This window comes from Carlito syrichta, unplaced genomic scaffold, assembly GCF_000164805.1.
Source record: "Carlito syrichta isolate Samal-C Ts95f unplaced genomic scaffold, Tarsius_syrichta-2.0.1 Scaffold308114, whole genome shotgun sequence".
In the NCBI taxonomy this organism is placed as follows: domain Eukaryota; kingdom Metazoa; phylum Chordata; class Mammalia; order Primates; family Tarsiidae; genus Carlito; species Carlito syrichta.
In genome coordinates this window covers 281,456-305,158 of record NW_007252210.1, presented here as the reverse complement: position 1 = coordinate 305,158, position 23,703 = coordinate 281,456, and the positions used below count along the sequence as shown (strand labels likewise).

Here is a 23,703-nt window from a genome sequence, read left to right as displayed (position 1 = left end):
AAAAAAAAATTAGCCAGGTGTCTTGGTGCACACCTATAGTCCCAGGTACTCGGGAGGCTGAGGTGGGAGGATTGCTTGAACCCAGGGAGTGTGATAGCACTACTGTACTCCAGTCTGGGTTAACCAAGCAAGACCCTGTCTCAAATAAAAAAAGAGGATAGAAGGAGGGAGGAGAAGAGAAAGGAGGAGAGACAACAGCTAAAACAGTTCACATTTATAGTTGTGATTTGCCAGGGTGTTAAGGTCTTTATAATATTTTTTTCATTTAATGTTTACAATAAACAATAACCTTATGAGAAAGATATGTTACAAGTCTAGAAACCTTTAGCAACAATTCCAAAATCCAGTTTTTTTTCGTAACTCATTTACTGACAAAACTTGACCAGACCTGACCCAGCTGGGCAGCAAACCCTGACCCAGTAGTCTTCATTTCCCCACTTGGAGTTGCTCACAGGCATTGCTGCAGAACTGGGAACGTCGCTGATGGGGACACCGTCCCAGACCCCACTGCAGAGGGCTGTGTAAGGTTGCATTCCGTCTTACCTTTCCAAAGGTAAATTCTGAATTCAAAAATGCTGGAAGTTCTGAATTCAGAACCACATTGGGCCCCAAGGGTTACAGACAAGGGGTTGTGGATTCTGTATTCACCCCTTCTGGCAGGTGAGAAAACAGAAACCTCAGAGGCCGTAATCCTAGGAACCTGCCCATGCTCACACAGCCAGTAAGTGAATGTGCTGTAGAGACAGGATTCAATGCTGGGTCGGACTCACATTGGAGATGTCACTTGAAGGACTCCTGGCCCTTTCTAAGTATTATTAAAATTGAAAGCAACACAACCACCTTTGAGACGATGCTTTTAACTAAGTCAGAGATGTCACTTACGGAGCATGCCTCATGAATGAGTTCACTGTTCTTTAGAAGCTGGTAAGCAGCCATCACCCACTCACCCCGTTCCTGCTTTCTTCCTGGTTGCCCATTTCTCGAATCTTCTCCAAAATGGCATCCTCGGTGGACTCAGTCAAGCTTGATCCGCTGCTAAGGAGGGCTGCAATTTTCTCCCTGAATGAGGAGTGCTGACTTTGCGAGGCCGTGGCTGTATCCAGACTGGCCTTCAGACTCTTCTCCAGCTCACAAGAGCTTTGCTTCAGTAGGCTCAGCTCCTGCTTCGAGGCCTCCCAGACCCGCTGGCCAGCAAGCAGCCTTTCTCGGAAGACCTTAACTTCCCTTTCGAGAGCTGCTTTTGCTTCTAAAGCACTGAGCAAGTCCTGAAATGGTCACAGAAAGTGACAAGAACGTTAGTAGTCGACGAGGTACACCTGCAATGCTACAGCACTTCAATGACTACAAGGAGTTGGGTTAACTGTTCATGCTGTTTTTAGCTCCCTGCAATCTCTTCACGAAGTAATTAAATCATAAAGGATATGTGAGAAAAATATAAGTGTCTTAAAAACTTGAGAAGGGTTATAAAATCTGGGTTAGAAAAAAAGGAAGCATTGACACAGAAGCCTTTTCGGTGTGGACTGCTGAAGAGTATTAACAAAAACAAATCATTGGTTAACATACTAGTAGATTTAATCCTTGTATAGAATATATTTCTAGAACTATCTGTTCTCAAGTGTGGTATACATGGGCATCTATTTTTAATAAACAGTAAACTCTCAGAGTTCTAGCTAGGCACTAAAAAGTATTTGAATAAAGATGTCCCTGTAATACCATTTTAAATAATAGAGTAGTAATCTCATAAAAACATCATTGCATAAAGGAAAACCAGATTTTTATTCCAAGAGTCATTGACTTCCAATATTCATATTCATTGAGTATCCCCTTGTCTCATAAAGACAAAACTAACACAGACAAAACCTAAGAAAGGAGATCAAAATAACTAGCCATGGTGTGTGGTAGAATTAAGCAAAGAGGGAAAGTATTGTGTTGAGAAGAATCTTACAGAATAGAATATGTATGATTAGGTTCATAAAAATAATAAGGCCATAAGAGATGGCCCCTGTGCACCTACTCCTATTTACCATAATCCAGAATGGTCCCAAGAAGCACCAAAGTGGTATTTTCAAAATTAAGTTTATTTTTATTTCAATAGTTTTGGGAATACAAATGGTTTCTGGTTATATGGATGTACTGTATAGAATAATTCTGGACTTTAAATGTACCTACCACACACACTAGTACACATGACATCTTTAAAATTAACTTTAAAAAAAGGATTTGTTAACATCAGGTTTCAAAATACATGAATTCACATTTTGAAAGACCAAGTGATTGGTTAACCTGCACTGCTGCAGTATTGCTGTCTAGTAAACTGGCAAATTGTTTTTTATTAAAAATAGTATGTTGGGACAAAAAGCACTAAAAAGGAACCCAATATCTTTGAATAACAGATTCTACATTCAAATGGACTGAAAACACTTCAGTATACTAGTTAAAATGCAATCATTCCTTTTCCATTAGAGCAGGACTTTACAAGGAATTTATTTTTATCGACACCTTGGAGACAGGAAAAAGGAGAGCTCGAAACACTAGTTCCTATTTTTTATATAAAGCATAACATTAGTTTGGGGTTTGCTTTTGGTTTGGGTTTTTTTTGAGTCGGAGTCTCACTCCGTTGCCAAGGCTGGAGTGCAGTGGCATGCTACCAGACACCACAACCTTGACCTGCTGGGCTCAGGCAATCCTGCCACCTCAGCCTTCCAAGTAGCTGGAACGACAGGCACGTGCCACCACACCCAGCTAATTTTTTTATTTACTGTAGAGATGAGGTCTCACCAAGTTGTCCAAGCTGGTCTCGAACCCGTGGGCTCAGGCAAACCTCTCACCTCGGCCTCCCAAAGTGCTGGGATTATAGGCATGAACCACCGCACCCAGCCAACATCAGTTTTTATTAGGGTGACTTTTTGAAATCAAGGACTTCTCAGGCATAAATTTGAGAAAAAAAAAAATAGTCACAGAATGGTTAGAGCATTAGAGAAACCTGTCCTTTTCAGGGATGTAATAATTTAATTATGGCCTATTTTGCAAAATGCCTTGCTTTTCAAGGTCTTGGTTTCCCCTTTTCATTTCTTTTCCTTTTTAATTTTATTTTAGATTCAGGGGGGCATATACAGGTTGGTTACATGGGTATATTGCATGGTGGTGAGGTCTGAGCTTCTACTGAGGCCGTCACCCAGGTGGTGAGCATGGTACCCAATGGGTGGCTTTTCAGCCCTTGCCCTCCCCACTTCCTCCCCGCTTCAGGAGTCCCCAGTGTCTGTTTCCATCCTTATGCCCATATCCCCTTTTCCTTTCTAAACTAGTGTCTCTGTAGAGAAGCCCCACTGCTGCTAATTAAATTATGGCTCTTAACGTAGAGGCAAGGACAGTTTATCACAAGTTCAATATTTTAACAGTTTACAGATTTCTCTTCAGAGGGCAATACAATAGCTTCTCACTGGCTCAGTTCAAGTAGCCAGGATCAGTGTGGTGATAACAAATTGGACCCATATTTTAGATACTACATTTGTCCCTCGGTATCCTTGGGGGATTGGTTTCAGAACCCCAGAGGATACCACAATCTGAGGAGTACAATGGTGGAGTATTTGTACACAACCTACACACATTCTCCTGTATATTTTAAGTCATCTCTAGATTACTTATAATACAAAAGACCATGTAAATGCTTGGTAAATAATAGTTATACTGTATTTTTATTGGCATTATTTTTTATTGCTATATTGTTCTTTTGCATTCTTTCTCCGAATATTTTTTATCCACCATTCGTTGACCCCATGGATGCAGAACTTGGGGCTATGGAGGGGGCCCCAGTCAAATGTGTGATACAGAAATTGAATGCGTAGTCAGAAAATTGAGGTCCTAAATTTTTTTTTTTTTTTTTGAGTTGGAGTCTCACTCTGTCACCCAGGCTGAAGTGCAGTGGCACACTCATGGCCACCCCAGCTTCGACCTGTTGGGCTCCAGCAATCCTTCCGCCTCAGCCTTTCAAGTAGCTGGAACTACAGGTGTGTGCTACCACTCCCGGTTTTTTTTTTTTTTTTTTTTTTTTTTTACTGTACAGATGAGGTCTCGCCAAGTTGCCCGTGTTGATCCCAAACCCGTGGGCTCAGGCAATCCACTTGTCTCGGCCTCCCAAAGTGCTAAGATCACAGGCTGAGCCACCGAGCCCAGCTAGAGGCCCTGAATTTAAAGATGCAGGGATGAAAATGAATCCTTAATCACTGTAGAGTTGTAAAACCATTAAGGATGTTACAAATTCACTTTTATATTGAAAGAAAAGCCCTAGGAAAGTTTTCATGGTCAATAGAGGAATGTTTTTAACCAGTTACTGACAAAAGGCCTTCAGAATACACAAAAAACATATCAAATGCTTGCATACCATAGACTTACTGTCCATTTACAGTAGACTAATCAACTGGCAGCTAGCACCAGAAATCCAATAAACACAATTAAAATATTTCAGGCAGGGCACAGTGGCTCATGCCTGTAATCCCAGCACTTTGGGAGATCAAGGAAGGAGGATCACTTGATTTCAGGAGTTCAAGACCAGCTTGGGCAACATAGCAAGACTTCATCTCTACCAAAAAAAAATCATAAATGAGACAGGCAGGAGGCTGAGGCAGAATTTTCTGTGCCCTGGTGGTCAAGGCAATAGTGAGTTGTGATCTGTGCCACTACACTTCAGCCTGGGCAACTCCAGCCTGGCCAACTCAGTGATTTCACTGACTTAAAGAGAAGGGCCAAAACAATCAATCCTTTTTAACAAACCCAAAGCACAACATTTAGGTCTATTAAAAAATCACAAAATTGGTTTGTGTTCATAGAATACAGTAATGTCTGTCAGTGGGTTGGGTTTCTCTTCTCTGGACAGAAGTCCAGTGAACTGTAAGCAGTTTCTAATAAAAAATGCAGGTCTCAGGAGACAGAGTATTGAGAACAGCCACTCCCCTAGTACTCTGATTAAATGCTTCAGGATTCAGGAGCACCGGGCTGATCTGCTGAAAATAGACATCCACAAACTACAGATGCAATTACCTGTGTGGCTGTGGGGGGAAGACACCACTGTTACGTGGCTACTTCAAGGATACACTGAAGTACAGAGCAGAAAGTAATGTGACATTGGTCCTGTGGGCCAGGGCCAGGAGCCTGCTGTCAGACCACACTGACTCACAGAATGAGAAACAAATCACTTCCTCCGAGCAAAGGCAGGGCTGACCTTCACAGAGGAAATCACATTCATAAATGACCCAATGTAGACAGTGATGGGGATCACTTAAAAAATTGTTTCCACAGCCAGGCTCGGTGGCTCAGCCTGTAATCCTGCGCCTTTGGGAGGTGAGGTGAGTGGATTGCCTGAGCCTGTAGGTTCGAGACCCGCCTGGGCAGTGAGACCTCATCTCTACAGTAAATCAAAAAATCAGCCAGGCATGGTAGCGCATGCCTGTAATTCCAGCTACTTGGAAGACTGAGGCGGAAGGATCGCCAGAGCCCAGCAGGTCGAGGCTGCGGTGGCCGGGAGCGGCCACTGCACTCCAGTCTGGGCAACAGAGTGAGACTACAACTCAAAAAAAACAAAAAAAAAATTTGTTTTCATAATTAATGAATCTTTAGTTTTGGTCTAATATGACAAATAAATAATGACCCCTTCACAATTACTTTTAACAAAGATGTTTATAAATAACAGGATTTTGGCATTCAATTTAGCTTCCCATTTAAATACACGAGTCTGCATGAAGTAATGAAACCATCCAAAGTTTTGTGTTTTTAAAACAATTGATTCCTGTTATAATGCCACTAAATATTATATTGGTTTGGAAGCACATGAGATCAAATTGCCTCTCAAAAATACAATGACTAATTATCATCAGCATGGAGAACTTTTGGCTTGAGCCTAATTCCTCCAATCCTAGATCAATTTTATAAAATAAAAAATCAGCCAGTTAATCCTACTTACTGCAGTTATGATTAACAAATAAACTCAGAAATGTCCCCCAAACATGTCTCTCATATATTGCGAGGGGTAGTGTGAATAGGTACAATTTTGGTATAAATTATTGGTATAAACACCTAACAAAACTTCACATACATGTATCTTTTGGTCCTGTAATTCTGCCCCTAAACATATATCTGTAGGACAGATTACTAAATAAGGAATATGAGGAATATGTAGTTATTCAATTATAATATAGCAAAAGATTAGGTGCTACATGAATATTCATTTATATATGACTGCTTAAACTAATATGAAACACCCATACCCCTATGGCTGTGTTAAGCTCACGTAGCAAGTGGCAGGCCATGTGAGTTGTATATCTGTTGTGTACCATAGGAACGTGTTTAAAATGTGATATTTTAAGGTTAGTTTGCCAACTATAATCTAAAAATTAAAAGTATATGAAATCTAGAACTCATTTCTTTCATCAAAAGGTAGTCAAAACTTAAGCATAACTTTACAGAATCAATTAATGGAACTGTCTACAGGTGGAGGAGTGAAGGTGGATTTTGAAAACACAACATAAAAAAAGAAAACACAACATTTGTTTCATTTTGGATATAAGGTACAAATGAATATATTGAATATATTGAGCTAGCTGAAATTGCTCTAAAATCTCTTATTCTCAACAAACCTCTGTAAGACTGGTTTTCTACTGTAAGAGTCTTAAGAGCAAAACCTAAAAACAGTTTATTAAACAATATCCCTGAAAGCATCATCATCATCATCAATCCAGCCAAGATTACCCAAGTTAACCAGCAAGAAGCTAGCTCATTGTCACAACTAAACTTTTTTTCTTTTTTTGAGTCAGGGTCTCACTTTGTCGCCCAGGCTGGAGGGCATGATCATGGCTACCACAGCCTCAATCTCCTGGGCTCAAACGATCCTTCTGCCTCAGCCTCTAGAGTAGCTGGGACAAGTGCATGCCACCACACCCAGCTTATTTTTCAGTTTTTTTTGTAGAGACAAGGCCTCTCTATGTGGCCTAGTCTGGTCTTGAACATGTACAGTTTATGTCATTCTATTCTTTTTATTATGTTTATTCTGATTATAATTATCAAAATCTGGTTCTATGTCTGGTTTCCAATACTTAAAATCTGGACTTGTGCTTCATTTATCTTTTTAAATAAATTTTTCTATTAATTCATTTTTATTGTATTTCATAGAAGTATTAGTCAGCAATGGACTGGAAATAAAGAAAAAAAATGTCCTTCCCCACAGACAGTGTGAAAAAAGTCATACTAGGGTACATTTGCCCTTAGGAAGGAGAATGGTGAACGTCTTGAAACCACATTCTGAGAGGAAATGATGTTGAAAGATCCACAGCATTTATCCTGCAGATGTCTTCAATGATTGAGAGGCTGTCGTGTAAAACTGGGGTCCCCAACCCCCATATGGCCAAGGGATACCGGTCCTGTCCCTGGCCTATTAGGAACTGAGCACACCGCAGGAGGGGAGCAGAGCACCGGCTGCAGTCAGATCAGTGGTGGCATTACATTCTCATAAGAGCTCGAACCCTATTGTGAACTGCACGAGGGATTTAGGTTGCCTGCTCCTTATGAAAATCGAATGCCTGAGGATCCCCCCTCCCCCTGCACCTCCCTCCCAGTCCCCGTTGCCAAAAAGGCTGGGGACCGTTGGATTAGGTTTGTTCTGCTCAGGTCCATGAGCTAATTGAGTGGACCTTCAGAGAAACATTTTACTTAAAAGACCTTTCCCGAATCTGACCTGTCCCAATGGCATCATCAACCTCAGAAAACGAGAATTCAACTTAAGTTTGAAATTTTCATTATTAGCAAAATCAGTGTTAGTTAACCACTCATTTAGCTGCCCAAGAGACCACTGTGTCCCTGGGCTTCACTACAGTCCTGCAAACATCCTGCCCCGAACTGGTCAGACTGTGCCTGGACGACCATCGACAGTTCCCATCTGGAAATTTTAAGAGGGACACTGGCAAAATGGAATGGGTTCGGCATCACATGCTAAGATTAGACCCATAGTAAAAATATTTATATAAACATGTTATTTTAAGTACTGTTTTAACTGATTATAAAAATTTTTTAATGGGCCTAAAGACAAACCATCCAACACTTAATTGCAGTTACAGAGCAAAACGTATACCTTGACAATATAAATATAATAATATGATAAAAACTGGGGAGCAGAAACTGGGGGCTAAACAGTAGAAGGCATTAGCTGTGCTCAAGGGGATGGGCTTCAAGATGGCTGACTGGCGGCATCTGACCCTGCCTCCTCCACAAAGAAGCAAGATAGTAGGAAGGACATCATACTGGAATAATCATCAAAGAGCGAACACTAAAATTCAACAGAATACTACAGCAAACACCCAAGGCAAGGAAGGAGAGGGAAGAGAGACAGCCTGCTTGGCCAGGATCAACTGGGAGCCCCAAGAGGTTCCCCATGCAGGGAAAGGACCCCTCCCATCCCCCACCTCCCCCTACAACCCTATCATGGGCCCCTGAATCCGAGTCACATGAGAACTCCCAGACCTTTGTGGGGTCGGAGATCAGCATAAGGAGCTGCCTGGGGACCACATGACAGCCTTACTCCAGAGAGGGAGCTCTCACTGAGTCCCACATTTCCCAATTCCTAAGCAGCTACAGCACAGCGCCATTTGGGGACCCCAACCCCCACCAGATATCATCCTGCCTCAGGGCATAAGAACTCTAACGGCTCCCACACCTGGAGCCCCATGGACATGAGCCTCCTGCAGCTTCAGGGCTGAAGGGCAAGCCACTGGCAGTGACCCCACCCCGCCACTGTTGCATGTTTTCAGGCGCCCAGAGGCCAGACTCCCGAACTCGCTGCCACCACCACTGCTGGCTGCCACTCCTGGGCCAAAATGCAAGCCACTGACAGCAACCCAACCTCCTCCCTAGGTTGCCACCACCCATTTACATGTGAACAGTGTGCAAGGAAAGAGGCTGTTTGAAATACAATATGTAGGGCGGGTGCAGTGGTTCACACTCATAATCCCTGCACTTTGAGAGGCCAAAGTGGGAGGATCACTTGAGTCCAGGAGTTCAACACCAGCCTGGGTAATATAGGAAGACCTTGTCTCTACAAAAAAATTAAAAATAAAAACTAGCCAGGGGTGGTGGCACACATTTGTAGTCCCAGTTACTCGGGAGGCTGAGTCTGAAGGATCGCCCGAGCCCAGGAAGTCGAGGCTGCAGTGAGCCATAATCAAGCCACTGCACTCCAGTATGGGTGGCAGGGGAAGCCCTCGACTCCAAATAAATAAATAAATAAACGCCATATGTAAGTTTAATTTCTGATTCCACTGATTTTAACTTCTATTAGAAAATGTGTGTGTGAGCCGGGCTCGGTGGCTCAGCCTGTAATCCTGCGCCTTTGGGAGGCTGAGGTGAGTGGATTGCCTGAGCCAGAGGGTTCGAGACCCGCCTGGGCAACTTGGCGAGACTTCATCTCTACAATAAATCAAAAATCAGCCAGGCGTGGCAGCGCGCGCCTGTAGTTCCAGCTACTCGGAAGGCTGAGGCGGAAGGATCGCCAGAGCCCAGCAGGTGGAGGCTGCGGTGGCTGGGAGAGGCCACTGCACTCCAGTCTGGGCGACAGAGTGAGACTCCAACTCAAAAAAAAAAAAAAAATGTGTATGTGGTTTGTGTAGGCAGAGTGACGACTTTCTTTAACAGTGGATTCTTTCAAGGTAATCAAGAGAAAAATCTTTGATAGTTTGTAAAACATACTTCAGTATGAACTACTAAGTATTCTCAGATAATATATTTACAATATATGCAATAAATTACCTGGATTCTTATTCATGAAATTTTTGTAAAGTCGAATCTAAGCAAATCAGAAAAACTGAGTGATGGAGAAACTGCACCCCGGCTTCATAGATGCCTTTACTTCTGAAGTCATTCTGGACTTCTCTCAGTAAGTTTCCTCCCTCAAAAACAGAGCTTTCGAAAGCATTATGAAGACTCTTCCTGAGGTCATTAATGTGTCAGTGAAGCCACTTGACAGTGTTTTTCAGTAGTAAATCTTCAGAGTCATAATCCTTGAATGAGCACTTTATTAAAGACCTCAAGGTTTTTATTGCCCGTATGTTTTTATATAATTTTTATTATTTTGGCAGGAACCTCATTCCAAAATGAATGTGTTTCCAAAGTCTAAAGAACATTGCATCAGTCATTTAAAGTGAAGACACTTATATAAAAAAAAGGAATAAGTTATTTTTTTTTAATATGCTATTACAACACTTTTTCTTATTCATTTCCTACTACTAATCTCCAGGAATGCATTTTTATAAATAAATATTAAATTATTTGTTATAGTCAAGGTTTGAGAATTTAATAACTGATTATTACTGAATTAAAAATTACTCATTGAGGAAATTTGCATAGATACTTATGGTGGTTGTTCCACTGATTAATAAATAATTTTTGGCATCAGACCTGTACACAGGATGTAGCTATGAATATATGTGGAAAGAGAAAATTAATTACATTGCTATTTCTATTACATTACATTACTATTAATGTAATGACCTAGGTTCAAATCCCAACTTTGCCATTTAATACCTGTATGATCTTGAGCAAAGTTCACAACCTCTCTACATACCTAACACAATGTACTCATGGTAAGAATTCAATATATGAGCATTCCTAAAGTATAGTTTGGTTTCTAAGCACCATTCTCCAGTAAAAGGACACAAAGGCCCTTAAGGAACTTGCTGTTTTTCATTCTGTGGCTTGAAAATCGCAATTGTGCCTGGAATATCTTCTGCCAGAAAGCAAGAAAATATCAAAAGGCTAAAAGAGTTGTGTTACAAGGTCATGGGGCCATCTTGAAGAAGTTTTTGCTGGACAAGTTTGGAGGATTTGGAGTACTGAAAAAGAATAATTGATTATCACACAGTACATAAATAAAACCAATGTGTCCATAGAACTGAAAAGAAAATATTTTCTTTACAGAAATATACCAGCGAATAAATGGGAGGAATTATAAAGTTAGAATATTACCACTCTGCCACCCCAATGTAATAGTTAATCCAGGTAAGAATTGATGGATTCTAATATCACTAGGTAAAGAATAACAATTATCACCCCACAGAATCTTACTGCATTTCAGAAGGGGAAAAAATGCAACTTTATACTAAAGAGACCAATAGTCAAACTTCATGTCAACAGCAGTAGAACAGTCTAACATTATTTGCCTTCTATTAGAACGCAGTATGAAATATACAACTTTACCTTTGAAATATTCTTGCCAAAAGTTTTAACCTGAATCCAATCCAGACTCTGAATGCAACTTTTAAGTTTACAGGATATCAAGTAAAGAGACACAAGTTAAACAACACTGTGAAGAAACAATCAGACCATTCTGGACTCCCCAAAATGTTAATGCTGTTTTTTAAAAAAAATTTCTAACTAAAATCAACAAACAACTGCAGTGAATTTGCCTGGATTGAATCCCAATCTAGAGAAGAAAATATCTATAAAAAGCATTCTAGCAGTAAGTGGTCCCAAACTGGAGTGCAGTGGCATGATCACAGCTCACTACAGCCTCAAAATCTTGGACTCAGGCAATCCTTCCACCTCAGCCTCACGAGTGACTGTGACTACAGGTGTGCACCACCAAGCCCAGTTCATTTTTGATGTCTCACTATGTTGCCTAGGCGGGTCTCCAACTCCTGGGCTCAAACAATCCTCCCACCTCGGCCTCCCAAAGTGCTAGGATTACAGGCGTGAGCCACTGTGCCTGGCCAGAATGTAGATTGATATTACATTATTAGTAGTTATCTACTGATGTGTAACATATTGTCCCAAACTTAGAGGCTTGAAACAACAAACACTCTTACAGTTTCTTTGCATCAGGAACCTAAGCATGACTTTGCTGGGTGGTTCCGGCCCAGGGTCTCTCCTAAATCAAGTTGTTGACCAGGCTACAGACATCCCCAGGTTCCACTGGAGAAGGATTCCCTATCAAGCTCATTCACGAGCTTACTGATAAGCCTCAGGTCCTTGCACATGAACCTCACAATAAGCTGCCTGAGTGTCTTCACCACGTGATCACTGCCCTCCTTCTCCCCAGAGCTACCTCACACGATGGCAACTGGCTTCTCTCAGAGCAAGTGACTCTAGAAAGAGCAAGAGAGAACTTCTAAGACAGAGGCTATACGGTCTTGGTCAGGCGTGGTGGCTCATGCCTCTAATCCTAACACTTTGGGAGGTCAAGGCAGGAGGATTGTTTGAGCCCAGGAGTTCAAGACCAGCCTGAGCAACATAGCAAGACCTCATCTCTAAAAAAAGAAATCAAAGAATTAACCAGGCATGGTGGCTCACACCTGTAGTCCCAGCTACTTGGGAGCCTGAAGTGGAAAGTTCACCAGAGTCCAGGAGGTCAAGACTGTGATGAGCTGTGATCATGCCACTGGACTCCAGTCTGGGAGACAAAGTGAGAACCGATTCAAAATAAAAAAAAAAAAGACAGAGGCCACAGTCATTTTATACCCCAATCTCTAAAGTAATACCCCATTCTTTCTGATATATTTTATTCACTAGAAGTAAGTCACTAAGTCCAAACCATACTCTAGGGTAAGGAATTAAACTCCATCTTTCAAAAGAAGGAGTATCAAAAAATCTGAGGGTTTGAGAAACACCACAGGTGATGTTATATCATTATAGTTACCTTTTAGATGCAATAACAGTAATGTGGTTATACAGTATTCTTGTTCTTAAGCTAAATATGCTGAATCAGTTAGAGATAATACATATGAAGTCTGTAACCTATTTTAAAGTGGTACTGCAAATATATGTTTATTTATGTGTGTGTGTGTGTGTGTTTGTGTGTGTGTGTGTGTGTGTTTGTGTGTGTGTGTGTGTGCTTGTGTGTGTGTATAAAGCAAATAAAAGAAAATACTACCAAATGTTGGATCTGGATGGATAATGGATGAGTGGCCTTTGTCATATTCCTTCACACTTTCTATGTATTTGAAAATTTTCAAAGTAGGAAGTTGGAGAAAAATAATTGAAAGTTGCTATGGCTTGTTCCCCCCAAAATTCATACTTTAAAGTCCCAACCCCCAGTGTGATGGTATTTAGAGGTGGAGTCTTCGGGAGGTAATTAGGTTAGATGAGATCCTGAGGGTGGGGCCCTCATGATGGGATTAGTGCCCTTATAAAAAACAACACCCAAGAGCTTAGTTCGCTTGTTTTCTGTCATGTGAGGACCCTGCAAGAAGGCAGCCATCTACAAGCCAGGAAGAGAGCCTTCACCAGAACCTGACCATGCACCCTGGTCTTGGACTTCCCAACCTCAAGGACTGTAAGAAATGTTTCTTTTATTTAAGCCACTCAGTCTGTGGTATTTTGTCATGGTAGCCCAAGCTGACTAAGACAAAGGCACTGACAACAATAACAAAGTGTGAACTTTCCACAAAGCTAATGTGTTGGGAGAATAAAGTCAGTGGTGAGAAGAGTTTTTTGATGCAGGAAATTGGCTGAAAGTAGAAATTATTATCATGACTGGACTTCACTTTTACACTCTAACTTCCCACCTCATCTCCATTTGGCAGTGATGTCACTGTAGACAGGGAACACCCAAAAGTGGCTCCTTCTCCTGCACCCCACGAGCTCCACAACCCCCTACTCAGCCTGCAGGATACCACAGGCCTTCACCCCCAGGGAGCCTCTGTCTATAAACACCAGTCCTTATCCGATCTTAAACTTCATCTCCTTTGCCATTGCCATACTCTTTTCTCCTATGTACTTTGGTTAATTGATGACACTCATTCATTTTTGCTTTTGGCAATAGGTTTGGTTTAGGGTTTGGGGCGGGTTATTATTTTTTTGAGTTGGAGTTTCACTCTAAGGCCAGGCTGGAATGCAGTGGCATGTCCATGGTCTCCGCAGCCTTGACTTGCTGGGTTCAGGCAGTCCTTCCACTGCCACACTTGCCTAATTTTTGACTTATTGTAGAGACAAGGTCTCACCAAGTTGCCCATACTGGTTTCAAACCCTTGGGCTCAGGCAATCCTCTCGCCTCTGCCTCCCAAAGTGCTGGGATTACAGGCATGAGCCACCGTGCCCAGCTGGTAATAGATTACTATTCATTCCATAATAAAATTCTTTATCACAAAATTTGAAAAATTCAATTAGAGGATTATAGTGTTAAAATACACACAGTATCACTTTTCATGCTTAAGCAGTTTCCAGCTCATTTGAAAAGATCAGCCAATTGATTGTGTAAATAAAAGTTTAGAATTAAGAGTCACTTCCCCTTGGTAATATCTCTCAAAACTACAATATTCATGTCCTTTGATCCAGCAAGTCGGCTTCTCAAATTTTGTCTTACTGATATATTTGCCCCCATGATGAATGAAATACAATATTCATAGAAGCCTTATTGATAATAGTGTGTCATATATTGCCATTTGTGTTAAAAGTAAAAAGAAAAATACAGTATGCAGAGTGTTAAAAATTAATAAATAAAAAGAATATGTATGTATACCTATAGGTGGATAGACTATTTCCAGAAGGGAATATGATTGCTAAAAGAGGGGTCACCTCTGAGGAGAACTGGGTGGCTGGGTAGAAGGCAGGGAAGGCTCTCACCAGATACTCTTTCCTATATTTAGAATTTTGTATCTTGTAAATATATTACCTATTTGTTCAAAACATGTTAAATTTAAATTGTAAAAAATTCTTATAACTTAGCTAAAGCAAGACATCTTCTCCACAAATTCTTTACTTTTAAGTATTTTAAGTATTTTATATTTTTTTCCAATGAGGAAAAGTATATATATATACTTTTTTCCTGATTGGCAATATATATAGACCAGAGATGCCAAAAATGTAGACACATTTTAAGAGATGTTCACTGTAATCAGAAGTGTCTAGACGCTGATGGTAACCACTCCAAGCACCTCTTACAATTGCAGAAGTCAAACACGACTTGTATTCATCTTTTGTTTTATCTGTATATTTAATACAGCTTTTTTCCTTTCTTAAAAGGTATACAATTTTTTGGCACCCTCTGTGTGTGTATGTATGTGTATGTGTGTGTGTGTATATATGTATATATATATATATATATATATATATATATATAACAGATATAATATATATTGTATATATCATGGCCTGTGTTCAGGTCGCCTTACCCACGTTGCCCCCAACCCTCTTACCCTCCTGCTGAGAGCAGCCTTTGAAGATTGTGGCCAGTCATTCCAGTGCCTTCACCTGACATCTGTTCCTTTATTTCTGCTTTATTTCAGATGCACACACACACTTCATACACTGTACCTGGTTGGTCTTGTCTCTCTCCTCCACACAGGAGGCAGCGCGCTTCTGCTCTCTATCGACTTCTGATTCTGAAGCCAGCCTCATGATCGTCTCTCTGCTAGCTTTTGCTTCCATCTCATGGACATTTACAGTCTCTTCAAGAGCAGCAATTTGTCCTTTCACAAATGTGTTTTCCTTGCACAGCTCTCTAAGCTGAAGAGAAAGCAATTACAGCTGACCTATAAAAATGAACGCTTTCCTACACTTTATCTAAGCAACTCCAACCTAGACCCCCGTGACTGCATTATCATATGGAAAAAAAAGCGAAAACACTATCCCTTCATGGACCCAAAAGATCACATTTTCAAAGGCGGCCTCTACACTCTGTGGGTAGGTGCAGAGTCAGTGGCCAAATTAAAATCATTCAAAAGGCAACCACAAGGCAAAGAGGAGAGGTAAGCCAAAGTTTCCTGACAGAGCACGCATCAGCAAGTCTCTGAAACGGCTGAAAACTCCAGGTGTGGTGCAGCTTGACAGAGGTTACAGCTGGCAATGAAGCCAGGGAGTTCAGCCCATGTCCACTCGGGCCTACTGCAGTGAGGACACTACCCGGCACTGGGGGAAATACAGAGAAGACAAGACTATGTTTTGTTGTTGTTGTCAATGTTTTTGTTGTTTTAAGATATCCTTCTAATTAATATAAGCATAGAAAAATTTTGAATAGCGTGTTCAAACAGTAACTGTCATTGGAGGCTGGAATTAACAGGGCTTTTGTTCTCAATGCTGTACACTGAAATTGTTAACTGAGAGCATTTATAAGGTTTGTGAGGAAAAAAATAAAAGCAGCCAAGCTTCTTGACCTCAGAGAACTAGTTATACAGATGAGCTCACTCTATAGAGCCATGAGGATGCCTATAAGACTTGACTAACCTGGGCAACATACCAAGATCTCATCTCTACAAAAAATTAAAAAATCAGCCAGCCATGGTGGCACACGCCTGTAGTCCCAGCTATTCAGGAGACTGAAGCAGAAGAATCACCTGAACACAAGATATCGAGGCTGCAGTGAATCATGATGGTGTCACTGCACTCCAATCTGGGTGACAGTGAAACCCTGACAAAAAAAAAAAAGAAGACTTGAAACCCCACAGGCCAAGGACAGCATTTGTGTTATGACTATCTGTGGAAGTGATGTATCTTTTACATCTCTGCAAACATGGCAGCTTGCTCCAAACTCAGTGCTGCTCCCGCTCTCTTCAACCCTTTTCCTCGCATTTGCATCACCAACATCTTTCAGAACTCCCACCTCAGGGGTCCCTCAACCAGCCTGTCTAATTCTTGCCTCTAACCTGCTTCACCCTCTACCCGCCACATCCTGATTGGTTTCATTGCCCCCGTTACCGTGTGGTATAATATCAGATATGTATTTTCGTATTTCTTCACCATCTTCACCCCTTGGATCATGACAGCTCTAGGAGAGCATGGACTTAGCTGGTCTCTTTCCCTGCTGTCTCTCCAGCACCCAGAATAGTGTCTAGCAGACAGTAAGCACTCACTAAATATTTGTGCAATGGATAAATGAATAGCAAACAAATGATCTGGAATGCCTCCTCTCTCATGCGGTTCCTTGGGAGTATGTGTGCACGTGTTCAGAGGACATGTGACAGCGCAAGGAATAGGCTTTGAAACCAGGGTGATTTTGTTCTTGGAGGAAAAAGATCAAGATCAAGACAGCAGACTTCCTGATCTTGGCCAAAGATTGTTTTGTTTAAAGCCAGACACCTGCTCAGGTGGTTGGGGTGCTAAAACCTCAGAACTCCGCTATCTGTTGTAAAACTCAGGTTCCCTTATAATTCAGGTATGCTGAGGCCAACACATCAGGAGGCAACTGCCATCCTGGACTTCACAGCAACCTGGATGGACTTAGAGGCTATAATACTGAGTGATCTATCAAGAAACAAAGAACTGAGTATCACATGTTCTCACTTATAAGCAGACATTGGACAATTATTGTAATACTACAGGAAAAGGATTGGCAGTAGCTGGAAACTGCCGGGGGAGGGAGGGGAGGTGGGAATGGCAGTAGTGGGAATCTGCCGGGGGAGGGGGGACACACCTCATCAACAAGGGTAGCTGCATAATGAACATTTGTATATCTATCCCTGAATTGTCCCCCACACCTTTAAAATAAAAAAAAAATTAAAAGGGAACAAAAGAAAAGGTCACTTGTTTATCATTCGCAAGAGGAGAGGACTCGTCATACTATGCAGGCCCATAGGGAAGCACCAGGGCCAATCAGGAGGCAGAAGGCCTGGGGGGGAAACATGGGCGAGGAAACGTTGCTTCCACGAGAAGAAGTAAGCAAGGCAGAGTACACAGGCTTAAGATAGCTAGTCTGGATGATTTCAGCGGCTTTGGGGCTGTCTGGAGCTGTCTGGTCTCTGGCCCTGGGGTGATCAGGGCCTGGGAGTGTAAGGGCCAGTTACTGGTTGAGGAGTGGGCCCTGGACTGGTCAGTTTGTGTCTGAAAGCTCTGCTAGACAGGGTAGTCCCTTCTGAGTCAACAGGGCTCCAGAGATCAAAGCATTAGAAATACAGACCCTAAAAGGACACGAGTCATACCATGGAAACACCCAGATGAGCGCCTGGAGACTGTGTCTGATGGAAGAAAGGCTGTTGTGAAAGAAGGGAAAAATTTCCCTTTCTTTTCCCACCACTTGGCTTGAAAGATAATCCCTGCCAAGTGTGGTAGCTCACACCTGTAATCCCAGCACTTTCGAAGACTGTAATCCCAGCACTTTGGAGGCGAGAGGATTGTCTGAGCCCAGGGGTTCGAGACCAGCCTGGGCAACTTGGCGAGACTTCAAAAAACTATCTGGTTGTGGTGGTATGCCCCTGTAGTTCTAGCTACCTGGAAGGCTGAGGTGGAAGGATCGCCTGAGCCCAGCAGGTTGAGGCTGCGGTGGTTGCAGCTGAGCTCCAGGTCACAGGTAGTCACAATGGGGAGGAGGAGGCATTCAGCATCCATAAGGATATCAGGGAGCCCCCAGGCCTGAACTACCAAAACTCAGCAGTGAGGTGGAATACGTCCCAAAGAAACATGAAATTGTCTTGCAGCTTCCAGAGAGGACACTTGGCATGTTCACTAATAGACGCCTGAGAGGTGGCTTTTAATACTTTCCCTGTTTAACTCGAGGATACTCTGGTGATAGCTGGGACTACAGCATTTTTTAAAAGAGAGTTAGTAATTCTCTCTCTCTCTCTCTCTCTCTCTCTGGTAATTCTCTTTAGGATTAGAGGCAAGTTCTGTTTAGAAAAAAAAACTCCAGGAATATTTGTTATATTTTATTTTCACCTTGAAAACCAGTCAGATTTGCTTCAGTCTCAAAGAGCATGTTTATGTAAAATTAAATAAACATGACAGGGCAACACTGTGGGAGCTTTTCTGTCCTCTCAATAAATCCTACTTTCTAAAAAAAAGAACATAGCAGTGAGCTGCACTTTTTTTTTTTCTAAATGGGTTAAGGGTTAAGAATGGCTGCATGGAAATCTGCCAGGAAGAAAGAATAGGGAAGGTATGTAAATAAGCAAAGACACCATAAGCACTCAGACACTTTCAGGTACCCAAATGAATCCCTATGGGCCAAGTAAATAATCGAATTCATTAATTGAATTGAGCAGTTCATTACCTGAATTATTCAGTTAATATCATTAATTTCCATCTCATTGGCACTCTACCATTAAAGTAAGATTTTTATTATTTGGTGTTAAATGTAAAATTTTAAAAGTACTTTAGAGCTAATCTTAACCTTACATGCAATAAGTATTCCCAAAGTGACACACAGCTGGTTTTGTGTCTGTATGTGTTTCTGTCTATAACAAAAAGGAAAAAAACTCCCAAAAATATATCCCTAAAATGAACAATTAACTGTATGTGACAACCTAAACATATTATAGCCACACAATTAAGTCCTTTTGAAGGATAGTTAATTCCCAGTAGTGCTAGAAAGGATTTCAAAACTGAGGCTCAGAGAGATGGTGCTGTAATACCCCAAGTCACCCAGTTAACTAATGTAACACTTCGGTTACTGTCCCATTCTCCTGCCACTCCCAGCCTCAAGCAGCACTTCCTTTCATATAACATGTCAGAATAATCACTCTATGTATAGACTGTTAAATCTGCATACAAACACCTTTAAAATTAAATCTTCATCTGATGCCTTTTTGGTCTTCTCATCTGGATCCAGACAGTCACGAAGTTGATTTAGAAATTCCTCATGTTTTCTGGAATTCTTTGAGACTTGTTTCTTATTTTCCTCATTTTCTTTTGAACACTTTCTACCAGGCAAAAAACAAATAAGTCAAGCTTTAACACCATGGAAGATAAGATTCATCAAGCCTAGTCAGAACTAAAGTTCTCAGAGGGAAATCACTCATTGACGTTTTCAACGCAGCACCGTTTCCCAGACACAGAGCCAGCCATGGGCATGCAAGCCCTGTAAGGGAAAGAGCAAGGAGGAAGCGATCTTGAGGAACCTACAAAAAGGAATGTAGAGCCTCACAGGATCATTGCCCTGCTACCCTGAGGGGAGACGGATTCTCCTGTCCTAAATCCTGGAAGCAAATGGAGGCTTCCAGATCACACATGGACCCTTTGTCACATGTGTGGTCACAGTCCACATAGGCATTCGTCTCCACTGGGGCCTCCTGAAGAAGGAGAGTGCTGCCACATTGGTTCTAGAACAGTAGTCCCCAACCTTTTTGGCATCAGGGACCGGTTTCATGGAAGACAATTTTTCCGCGGATGGTGCAGGGGGAGGGGAGGGATGCTTTCAGAATGATTCAAGAGCATTACATTTATTGTACGCTATATTTCTATTATTATTATATTGTAATATGCAATGAAATATAGAGCATCACAATCTCAGTTTCACCTCAGATCATCAGGCTTTATATTCTCATAAGGAGTATGCAACCTAGATCCCTCGCATGTGCAGTCCACAATAGGTTCACGCACCTATGAGAATCTAATGTCACCACTAACGTGACAGGAAATGGAGCTTAAGCAGTAATTTGAGCAATGGGGAATGGCTGGAAATTCAGATGAAGCTTTGCTGGCTCACCCACCACTCACCTCCTGCTGTGCAGTCCCATTCCAAATAGGCCACCGTACCAGTCTGTGGCCCAGGGATTGGGGACCCCTGTTCTGGAGGACCAAGCTTTATCTTATTTTCTTTTTTTTTTTTTTTTTAGTTGGAGTCTCACTGTCGCCCAGACTGGAGTGCAGTGGCTGCTCCCGGCCACCGCAGCCTCGACCTGCTAGGCTCTGGCGATCCTTCTGCCTCAGCCTTTCAAGTAGCTGGAACAACAGGTGCACTTTACCACGCCCGGCGAATTTTTTGATTTATTGTAGAGATGAGGTCTCGCCTGCCCAGGCGGGTCTCTAACCCGCGGGCTCAGGCAATCCACTCACCTCAGCCTCCCAAAGGCGCAGAATTCCAGGCTGAGCCACTGAGCCCGGCGCTTTATCTTATTTTCAAACGTTATACAGTACAGTGATCTATGAGCATCCTGGCTCATGGCCAAGCATGACTATAACAATAAATGCATCAGAGATCATTATCAATTTTCACATATCTTTAAAGAGTCTTTAAAGAGTATTGGAAGAACGGATGCCAGGTGCAGTGACTCATGCCTGTAATCCCAGCACTTTGGGTGGCCGAGACAAGAGGATTACCTGAACCCAAGGATTTGAGAACAGCCTAGGCAACTTGGCAAGACCTCATCTCTACAATAAATAATAATTTTAAAAAAATTAGCTGGGCATGGTGGTGCACATCTGTAGTTCCAGCTACTTAGAAGGCTGAAGTGGCAGGAGCGCCTGAGTCCAGCAGGTCGAGGCTGCAGTGGTCATGACTGTGTCACTGCACCAGCCTGGGCGACAGAGTGAAACTCCAACTCAAAAAATATAATAAAATAAAATAGGAAAGAAAATCAGTAAATCAAATATGTCTGCAGCTCTGTATTTATTGCATCTCTACTCACAATAGCAAAGATATGGAATCAAACTAAGCGTCCATCGGTGGATGCATAGATAGACAATGTGGTGTATTACACAATGGAATGTTATTCTGTCAAAAAAAGAATGAAATCCTGACATTCAAGGCGAGATGGATGAATCTGGAAGACATATGTTAAATAAATTAAGTCAGGCACTCGGAAGATAAATGCCAAATATTCTCACTCATCTGTAGGAGCTATTACAAATAAAAGTTCATAGAAGTGGAGAGTAAAATTGTGGTTATTAGAGGCTGGAAAAAGCCGGGCACAGCAGCTCATGCCTGAAATCCCAGCATTTGGGAGACGGAGGTGAGAGGATTGCCTGAGACCAGGGGTTCAAGACTACACTGAGCAACTTGGCAAGACCTCATCTCTACAATAAATCAGAAAATTAGCCACGCGTCGTGGCGCATGCCTTTAGTCCCAGCTGCTTGGAAGGCTGAGGCAGAAGGATCACCTGAGCTCTACAGGTCGAGGCTGTGGCATCCCTAGCCACTGCACTCCAGCCTGGCTGACAGAGTGAGACTCCAACTCCAAAAAAAAAATAGGGTGGATGAGGGTTAGGAAAAGGTTGGATAGCTGATATAACCAACAGGAGGAATAAGTTCTAGTGTTTTATAGCACAGTAAAGTGAGTGTGATTCACAACAACTTAGTGCATATTTTCAAATAGTTAGAAGAGAGGATTTTGAATGTTCACAACACACAGAAATGATAAATGTTCAGGTGAGAAATCTGCTAAATGCCCTGATTTGATCATTACACATCGTATACATGCAATTGGACTATCACTTTGTATCCCATAAAAATGTATAATTATTATGCGTCAGCTAAAAATAAAAGGGGAGAAATAGTATTGGAAGGGCATTGGAATTGGCTAGTCATAGAAAAATGGAGGTTTTTGATTTGGAGACACAGGGTGTCACTCTGTCACCCAGGTTGGAGGGCAGTAGTGCAATCATAGCTCACTGCAGCCTCAAACTTCCTGAGTTCAAGCAATCTGCCCACCCCAGGCTCCTGAGTAGCTAGGACTACAGATGTGAGCCACCACAACTGGCTAAATTTAATTTTAAGAAAAAAATGAGATTTGTGGTCTGTTGTTAATATGGTATTTCAAATCTCAGATAGGTTTATTGAAATAGTATGATCTATTTCTAATGCTTTAAATGTTAGAGACTAAGAGATCATCAAAAATAGATACACTTTAAAGGCAAATTAGAATCATTTTCATCTTTTCAATACCCTAGATAATAAACATGATTATTGCTTTCCCTTTTTACCATGTTGAGTGCTTACTGTAAATTCTTTCACTTTATTCAAAGATTAACAAAGCGAGTAATTGCAGATATGGAAAAGCATGTCATATTTCTATTAATATTTAGAAAAATGTATAACAATAAAAGACTAACATCACTGTATCTTTGAGCCCCTTATTTTCAGCTTATGAGAGGTAATGTCTGTTTAATCTTTGGGACTTGTGAAATGCACGATTGATGCCATGATGCTGCCTAATTTACATATACAATCTCCTCCATTAATCCCAAGATTTCAATCTTACTTCTCCATCCCAGAGGTCTCTAAACTACCTCCACTTCTATTTGTTTTTCCCTTGACCCGACAAAGTTCCAGGAATCTACCCTAAGAACATAATCACATAAACGTATGAAAATATGAAGGCACATAGATATTCACTGCTGTTTCATTTTTTTCTTTTTTTTTTTTTTGGAATCAGAGTCTCACTCTGTTACCCAGGCTGGAGTGCAGCAGCATGATCACGGCTCACTGCAGCCTTGACCTCCTAAGCTCAGGTGATTCTTCCACCTCAGCCTCTCAAATAGCTGGGACTATGGGTGTGCACCATCATGTCCAGCTAAATTTTGGGGATATTGTTCTATAGAGAGGTGGTCTCACTATGTTCTCCAGGCTGGTCTCAAACTTCTGGGCTCAAGCAATTCTCCTACCTCAGCTTCCCAAAGTGATGTGAGGTTCAAGGGATACCAAAGAAGCCAGTGAATAAGGGAGAAAAGTGCAGCAAAACAGGTCAGGAAGAGCCTTTTAGGTCATAGAAAACACTGTCTTTACCCTAAGTGAGAAGATAAGTCCCTGGGGGACCCTAAGGCATTAATTGACATGATCTAATTTGTGTTTTAACAGAATCATTTCAGGGTCACAATCAGAGGCAGGAAAACCACTATATGGACTGAATGTCTGTATCCCCTTAGAATTCATATGTTGAAGTCTTGATCCTCAGAATGAAGGTATTTGGAAGCAGGACCTTTGAGAGGTAATTATATCATAAGAGTGTAGGCCCCATGAATGGAATTAGTGCCCCTATAAGAAGAGACATAATAGAGATTTTCTCCCTCTCCCCCTCCTCCCTT

General features: G+C 41.7%; 1 protein-coding gene across 1 annotated transcript in view; it reads right to left on the bottom strand.

Moving 5' to 3' along the window:
- CCDC170 (coiled-coil domain containing 170) overlaps positions 1–23,703 on the bottom strand; it is a 70,319-nt gene that overhangs the window by 41,573 nt on the left and 5,043 nt on the right. Inside the window, exons 3-5 of the mRNA XM_008064962.2 lie at positions 19,457–19,601; positions 15,286–15,477; positions 948–1,265 (exon numbers count right to left, since the gene is read on the bottom strand). Of these exons, the coding sequence (XP_008063153.2) occupies positions 948–1,265; positions 15,286–15,477; positions 19,457–19,601 (655 nt within the window). The remainder of the gene's footprint in view (positions 1–947; positions 1,266–15,285; positions 15,478–19,456; positions 19,602–23,703) is intronic.